The sequence below is a fragment of the Tursiops truncatus genome, chromosome 20 (genome assembly GCF_011762595.2).
Source record: "Tursiops truncatus isolate mTurTru1 chromosome 20, mTurTru1.mat.Y, whole genome shotgun sequence".
NCBI lineage: Eukaryota > Metazoa > Chordata > Mammalia > Artiodactyla > Delphinidae > Tursiops > Tursiops truncatus.
Genome location: NC_047053.1, coordinates 536,057 through 544,128, shown reverse-complemented (window position 1 = coordinate 544,128; position 8,072 = coordinate 536,057). Strand labels below are relative to the sequence as shown.

Genomic DNA, 8,072 nt, shown 5'->3' with positions numbered 1-8,072 from the left:
TGTCGGGGGAAAGAGCACAAAACAAAAGACACACACACAATAAATCCTAAATGCAACGTGCTGGTCACCCCCACCCTCCAACCCACCTTCCCACAGAGGGGCACGTGGGGGCGGAGGGCACACGCTGGGGGGGAAGGGGCGCGGGCAGCTTTGTCTCTCGAAGGCAGCTGGCGTCAGCATGAACTAGGGACATGCAAGGAGCAGTCCAGATGGGGCAGGACAGACCCAGCAGGGCGCCGGTCTGAGGGGATTCACCCGAGCCCTGCTTGCTGAATGGGCCTGGCCCTCCGCTGTCGCTGGCAGGAGATGGTCCCCCTGCTGGGCGAGGGACACACTCAGTGCGAAGCCCCTGGAACTGGCCCAGCAGGCTAAGCGTGTGGGGCCAGTGAGTTCTGGGACCCTGGGGACCCTCTGCTGTGGCCCTAGGTGGGCTCTACGTACACAGGGGCTGGACCCCAGACTCACCTTGGACCTGATGCTTCTGAGCTGTCGGCTGACGCAGGATCTGTCTTTCTTCAAGAAGTCAGGGTTGCTTTTAGACTTCATTATATCTGAGAAGACAAGCAGACCCAGTGCCTGTTTTGTAAACCCCCTGGGAACAGACTTGGGCTTGAAGGCTTCCAAGGCTTATCATCCTCACCCACACGTGAGACGTTTCCTTCAACAACCCACGAGAACCCCAAACAAAGAGCTGTAAAGCACGAGATCCCTGGAACAGTTGTGGGCGCTGGGAGACCTGGAGGAGGCACGCGAGGCCCCGGGCCAGGCTCCTCCCCGTTGGCCGGCCGCAGCACCCGTTGCCCCTGGGCTGCTGGGCACACCTGCCGCCCTCCTCCTCCTGAGAGCCCCGGGCTGCTCAGGGTTTTTAACTTCCCATACTTAACGGCGCTCTCCCTCACTTGCTGAGAGCTGTGCAGTGACCTCACGGTTCAGCCCCCAACCGTGGAGGCAGAGCCAGCTCTGTGCTCCTGTGCGTTCAGAAGGGTCACAGGCTGCACGTGCTCACTCCTAACCCTAAATCTCCCGGCCCCCAGACGACTCCTCGGAAGCAGCCAGTGTCACCATCCCGTCCCGGGTCTGATTTGAGCTTCGCTGCACATGGCCTGCCTGCCTTCGGGAAGACCTGTAACGTGCCCGCCCAGCAGCGATGCAAACTGGCGAGGAGGGATCCTTGCCGGCCGAGAGGAAGCGGGTAGTGAGCTAGGGCATCTCTTCAGTAGGCGGCATCCCCCCATCCCCTCCCCCCATGGCCTTCTGCAGATTTTATAGTAAACCCCCAGGATCAATAACCAGCGAGAGCTGCTTACGGAATGAGTGAATTGTTCAGGAAAATGGGGAACACAGCCGGCTGTCACTGTAAACACACACCCCGAGGTATGACTGTCCCTCAGGGCAACCAGTGCAGCGTCGGAGGAGAAGGGCTTCCCAACCAGGAGGGCCCGAGAGCCGGGCGCCTACCACCCCTGCAGCTGTTCCCTACCAGGAAGTTAGTCTGACACAGAAAAGGACCCCTCTGCTTGAATCAAGCGCCAGCAGCTCCAGGACTAAATCGGCGCGAGTTACTGAGTCAGAATCCAGAGCTGGAGGACTCACCGTAGCCGGACACGGGGGTGTGTTCCGGTGACCTTTCACCCAGTGCGTCGGTCGCGGCTTTCAGCTGCTCCTGCAGCCTGCTGACGTCACAGTCGGCCTTCGCCCTCACGATGCTGAGCTCTGTGTAGATGTCCTTGTACTTGTCACTAGCGTACTTCTTGTCCTTGGGGATAGAAGGGCAAAGAGCAGTTACAGCCAGGCTGGGTGGCCCATGCTCCTGGGGCCAGAGCGCTTCGGGGGTGACTGGGGATGGGCCCGGCAGCAGAGAAGGCAGGCCAGCCCCCGCCTTCCAGAGGCAGAAACTGGACACAGAGTGGAACAGGCACAGCAGGGCCCCGGGCTATAGCCAGGCTGGCGCCGCCTTGAGCCCCGAGGACCTCTGTGTGGCTTCAGGCTGGAAAACCCCTGTGCCTTGGATCTCCTAAGTGACTTGGCCTCCAGGAGCGCCCTCAGGAGGCAACAGTGTGCCTGGGTCTCGGGTCCCTGCCCCAGCACGTGGCGGGCACGGGGACAGCCCCTTGTTCCTGCCGCGCCCACCTGCAGGCTGCCATTCTTCTCGTGGAAGCGAAATCTACTTCAGAGCTGCTACATGTGACTCTGGACACGCGTGGCCCCGCCCCATCCGGAGCCCATCCCCCAGGTCCACGGGTCCCGGGGACGTGCGTTACCCGCAGCGCCGTCTGTAGCTCATCCTTGAGGGAGCTGATCTCCTGTTTCAGGTACTGAATTTCTGACTCCTTGACCCGCAATAAGACCTAGAAAGAGAAATTAAGAGACTCACGTTCGGGAGCAGAGGGACGGCCAGGGCCTCGGAAGCAAAGACTGAGCCACACGGAGGACTCGCCTCCACACGCCGGTGGGCAGGCAGCTCTCTCCCGGTCCTTGTCAGGAAGAAACGGCCGTGACCCCTCCTGACCCGAAAGCCTCATCCTCAGCCCGGGAGCTCCTGGCACAGAGCCCAGGAAGGGGTCCTGCAGAGACCTCAGGTCAGCCTCTCCCATCATTTAGGAAGAGATGGTTTCATGAAATTTTAATTGAATGGGGAAAAATCTAAGTGCTTTCCTAAAAGAACACCTTATACATAAGAAGCAATCATTCTGACTTAAAAATGAACTTTCCTGATCTTGAGTAATACAGCCTTAAGAATCTCAAGCAGCTGCAGTGTTCACAGTTACTCAGTTTCATTTTAGTTGGTCAGTGTTTGTGACGTGGTGGAACAGAGGGGCGGAGGGCAGGTGAGTGAGGATGGGTTAAAGGTCCCTGTGGCCTCGTGAGGGGTCCCACGCTGCCTGGCAGCTAACTCTTCTCTTTTGCGTCCTGGCATGACTCAGGTCTTTCCAGGTTCTCCCCCTCTTGCTGCCCATAAGCTAGGGGCTTGTATGGTGTGAGCTGGTAAAGAGGGACCTGGCTCTGAGCCGTACCTCTAACTCATAGGCGTCCTTGCCCTGCGTGAGAGGTGAACCAGCAGCCTCGCCACCGGCGTCCCCGGTCAGCAGCGTCCGTAGCCGTGAGATTTCAGCAGCCAGGCGGTTGTTCAGCTCCTGGGGGACAGCAACACAACCAAACAGGGTGCTCTACAGAGCTGTTTGACCACGAACACAGGGCGCGGCCAGGGTAGCATGCAGCACGGGAGGCCTGCAGTGGTGCCTGTGCACGGTGGCATCTCAGAGTCAGTGTGGACACCCTTGCCAAAGCCATTTACACGGCCCAATACTTTTGTGGAACTGCAGCTGCAGGATCCATGCTCCTCAGCCCCTTTCTGTCACCGTGACTAGTGTTAATCAGTTCCAGGATTTGTGCTCCTGAGTTTCTGCAGGATCAGGACCTCCTGCCACCCTCACCACTCGCTTTCTGTACCTTCTTTCCAGCCAGCAGGTGGTCGTCTTAGGCCACCGCAGTGACCAAGCAGAACCAGTCCTGCTGGAGTGTCCCCCACATATGGGCAGCTGTGGGCCCACAGAGGCCTCGAGCCTGGGCCAGGCCGACGTGGCTGTCTCCTCAGTGCGGGGGGAGGACGAGGGGTCTTGTACCCACAGAGAAGCTTTTTTGAAACTAGACCTACCTTGAGCTGTTCCATTAGCCAGGATTTTATATGTACCCTAGTTTCCTAAGGAGCAGGCACATTTTTTTTTTTTTTTTTTTTTTGCGGTACGCGGGCCTCTCACCGCTGCGGCCTCTCCCGTTGCTGAGCACAGGCTCTGGACGCGCAGGCTCAGCGGCCATGGCTCACGGGCCCAGCCGCTCCGCGGCATGTGGGATCCTCCCGGACCGGGGCACGAACCCGCGTCCCCTGCATCGGCAGGCGGACTCTCAACCACTGTGCCACCGGGGAAGCCCAGGAGCAGGCACATTCTAAGAGAATAATCTGACAGAATCAAATGCGAGCAGGGTATGGTCTTGACTGGGAGGTGTTTAAACACGGTCCCAGCCGTGGGGACGGGAGACCTGGACCCGTGCCGCCCAGCAACCACGGAGGAGGAACAGACATCTCGGAGCCTCCAGACCCCAAGGCCAGCGGCCAGCTGCGGAGCCGGAGGGGCTCAATCCCAGCAGCTGCAGGGAGCTCCTGTCCACACCCCGGTGATGCCAGACGTCGGGAGATGCCTGCAGGTTGGGGGCCCAGTGCGGCGCACCTGGTTGTGGGCGTTGAGCTCCTGGTTCTCGCGCTGGCACTGCCGCAGGGCCTGCCGCTCGGCCTCCAGCGCCTGGGCCAGGTGGGCGTTCTCCAGGCACTTCTGCGAGTACTGCTCAGAGAGGACCTCCAGCTCGCGCTGCACAGACTGCAGCTCCTCCCTGGGGAGAGGGCACTGCTCACTCCTCTGCCCTCGCCCCAGGGCCCAGGCCTCTAAGAAGCTCAGAGTCCCCTTCGCGAAGCCTCAAGGATGCCGAGACCCACACAGCAGAGCGACCGCGAGCAGAGCCCTGCACCTTGTGGCCATGCAGCTCGGCGGCTCCGTCCCTGTGCTCTTACCAGCAGTCGAAAAGCCCCCACGGGCGGCACTCCTCTCCCAGGGTCAGGAGAGGCCTCACCCACGCACCCCAAAACACGCTGTGTCAGAGAGAGGTCAGACCTGGGACCGTTTCTAGCACTGTGCCAACTCGATCCACGTTCAGAAAACCAAAGCCTCGTGACGTCGTTCTCGGCCACCCTGGACTTGAGAAGGGCTGGTACTGTGGAACCGACACCCCCTCCAGCCGAGGTGAGCTGCTCCCGGCCACCTGCCCACCCACCTGCTCCCTGACTGCACTGCACGGGAGCCCGGGAGAGGAGAGACCCTGACTCTGTGCGTTGCGGAGCCCCATGAAGGCTGGCTCTGCACGGCCCCTGCAGCAGCCAGTCGAGGCGCTCCGAGTGGTGCGAGTTCCACTGAGGGCAAAACTAAAGAGTGGCCGTGCTGGTGAACGCTCCCCATTCCCCTGCCTCTGCAAAGAGAACTGGCACACGCACGTCTTAAAGACGTAGGGGTCGTGGCCACTTCTGCCACGCACAGCCACAGAGCATCTGTGTCATGCGCTACACCGCGTCCCCTCCCCACGAACTCCTGAAGCAGCAGCAGCTGACGGACAGAAGGAATCTGGGGTAGCCTCTGAGGTCGGCCCTGAAGATCCGACAGTATTTATAAAATCTCCTCTGCCACGTCTTATTCTTTACATTTTAGTAACTCGTTTCTGTCTGACTCAGTAACAGGAGCCCACTTGGGCCATGAGAGCAGTGGTTCGCTGACCCCCAGGTTGGTGCTGGGCCCCTCAGGAAGGAGGCTCTGAGCAGCCTCAGCGCCCACGGGCCTCCACCTGCGCCACCCTGGGGACCCGAGTCTCTGTGGCTCTTACAGGGAAGGTGCCGCCCCGCCCCCGAAGGCCCTCCCTCCGGCCCTGCCCGCAAGGGCCACCTCCGGTGACTCACAGGTACTGCCGCTGCAGGGCATCGATGTCCGCATTGACACTGCTGATCTGGGACCGCTGGCTCTTCTCCAGCTCCCGTTCCATCTCCTCGCGGTGGGCATTCTTCATGGCTTCGATGGCTGTGGACAGGATGTGGCCCTCAGCACCCACGGGCTTGGGAGGTGAGACCGACAGGAAGGCGGGACATCCCCCCACTGCTCATGCCAGCCCATTGGCAGTTGGGCCGGGAGGATTCCCGGGGAACTGCCCCATGAAAGGGATGCAGGTGTGTTTTTTTCTTGATGTTAACAGAAAACCAAACTGATTCAATAAATGTCAATGTTAAATCCAAGTATGAGTTTGTAGGACAAGCAGGCTTTCAGGCTAGGCCTGTTTTCTTAGTGCCGAAATCACAAGCACCGCAGGATAGTTACATGAACGGAGGGGACACAGGCCAAAGGCCCAGGGCTCAGTCCGGACGCTCTGGGCTCTCACGGACCAAGGGCCGCGGGCAGAGGTGTCCGCTGCCAGAGCAGTGCCAGCAGACGGGCCGATGAGACCAGGGCAGCCCCTCACAAGCACCAAGGGTGCCGGCGGCCACGGAAAGCGGGAGTGCTGGCGCGGGGCTCTCGGGCTGTCAAAGGGCTCCTCTAACAAGCCTTTCCCCCAAGAGAACTGTCCAAGAATTCTCGTGGGTAGCAAGGCTTCAATCTCAGCCGAAAGACGGTGAGAAGGCCAGTCACTGCTCAGAGCTGTGCGATCAGCTCAGGAAGACCCTGCGGCCCGTCCCGGGGTTAGCGGCTCCCACCTGAGATGGTGGCCGCGGTCTCCTCAGCCAGGAGGCGGTCTTTCTCCTCCCGCAGTTTCTCCAGTTCCCGCTGGTGCTGCCTCTGCAGGTCTTCGATCTTCTTCTGGTGTGTTTCTTCCATGGCTGCAAACCCTCGCTCGCACGTGGCCTGCAAGGTGCACAAGAAGCTTTACGGACTTTTCTTCTGCTATTTACTGAACAGACCTCAGCCCTGCCCTCCAGGCTCCTGGCACAGAGAAGGTGCTCTCTTGAGCTGAGCCCCGCGCCAGCTGTCTGGAGACTCACTCTGCTCCTGCGTGTGTCATGCTCCCAGAGCATTTAGAAAAGGGTGCCTGATTTCTGTGGTTGTTGTGCATCCCATTTCTCTGTAAAAGAGTTGGTATCGTGGGCAGGAAAAGGCCGCAGTAGAATTTAAAATAGCCAATCCTGGACCTTTGTGGACCGACAGGAGGGGGAAGGACAGAGTGAACGGGCAGAGGCTGGCCGTGTCTGGTCTGAGTTTCATGGGCATCAAGCACAGTCATGAACAGTAATGTCTTTGTCAGCCGCAGGGAGGCAAGGCCATCCTGTGAGTGACGGGTAGCGGGTAGCCCAGTGCACGGAGCCAGGGGGCCCAGCCCTGCCACTGCCCAACTTGGCCGCCCTCACCGGGTCACTGAACCTCTCAGGCGTCCGAGAAAATTAGGCTAGGGTGTACAACTTTTCCTTTTCCTTTGGAAGGAGTACAAAGAGGGGGCACTAATTTAACGAGTGCCTCTGCTAACTGTACCGAGACCCACGACGGAAGAGCTGCTCTCCAAACCTGTCTGTGCCTCGCTGCAGCCTGGCTTGGTGTTTGACCTAGACGTGGGTGTGGGGAAGGACACAGGCATGACCCAATAAGAAGGGCTCAGACCACCCCACACCCCCTCACTGTGTAGTAGCCCAGGCCTGGCTTATCAGTTGGTCTCACTGATGGGGTGGGTATGAGGGGTGGTCTGTGCAGCTGTTCTGTGCGTGGAGGCACATTTCTTGTCTAAATCCCTTGGAAGATCTGTTTCAAAGTAGGGATCGCGCCTTTCACTGATCCTTAAAAACTGGAAGAATGTGGCCACGTTAATTCCAAACCCAAGTATCCTGTACTTGCACATGAATCAAGGAAGGGTACCAAGAAATCCAGCCTCCGTGTGGGCACCTCTGTCTCAGCCCCCACGGTGACTGAGAGGCCCTTCTGAGACTCTCCAGTCAGTATTTTTCAAACTCACGGTCAGAGTCTGGACTTCCCTGCGACAGATCTGCTTCACTGGGGAAGTGGTCTTAAGTGCTGTGCACCACTCACGGGGCGTTTTTCTTCTTGCAGGGGCTCCACCTGGAAGCTGCTGTCTCCTCTCACTGCCCTCACACCCCGGGACACTGGAGGGTCCTAGCGCTGCCCTCTCGCATGCTGTGGTTCAACGTGGACTCTTGGTTAACACATAGCTGCAAGGTCTTAGTTTGATTTGAGGGCTTTAGAATAAAGATAAGGGTCAAAATTCTTCCTACAGAAACACTGAGGTGTCTTTAAAGACTGGCTGCTTCCTTGGAGAGTATACGTGTTTAAGAAACAATCTAATTTTTAAGGCAGTAAGTAATCCCTGGGATCAATCAAAGTTCCTCGGCAACCACTGTGCGGAGTTGTGAGAAAGAGCACCAGCCTTCAGCTATCAAAAGAGGGGCCCTCAGGCCAAGACCCCAGTCTCCCTGACCTCGGCAAAAATCTGCACAAGTAACAGCTGTCAGCCGGGCCCCAGGAGAGCGGTTTGGTTGTAAT

At 58.8% G+C, this 8,072-nt stretch overlaps 1 protein-coding gene across 14 annotated transcripts in view; it reads right to left on the bottom strand.

The window, feature by feature from the left end:
* Positions 1–8,072, bottom strand: part of MPRIP (myosin phosphatase Rho interacting protein) — a 130,980-nt gene that overhangs the window by 3,835 nt on the left and 119,073 nt on the right. For 7 of the 14 annotated variants that reach the window (XM_073798408.1, XM_073798407.1, XM_073798406.1 and 4 more), the window contains 7 exons: positions 6,284–6,431; positions 5,498–5,615; positions 4,227–4,386; positions 3,015–3,134; positions 2,262–2,348; positions 1,594–1,756; positions 466–551 (listed from right to left, as the gene is read on the bottom strand). In XM_073798408.1, coding sequence (XP_073654509.1) covers positions 466–551; positions 1,594–1,756; positions 2,262–2,348; positions 3,015–3,134; positions 4,227–4,386; positions 5,498–5,615; positions 6,284–6,431 — 882 coding nt within the window. Of the gene's footprint in view, positions 1–35; positions 316–465; positions 552–1,593; positions 1,757–2,261; positions 2,349–3,014; positions 3,135–4,226; positions 4,387–5,497; positions 5,616–6,283; positions 6,432–8,072 lie in introns of those variants that run through there. The other 7 variants (XM_073798405.1, XM_073798409.1, XM_073798412.1 and 4 more) reach the window with 2 other exon arrangements.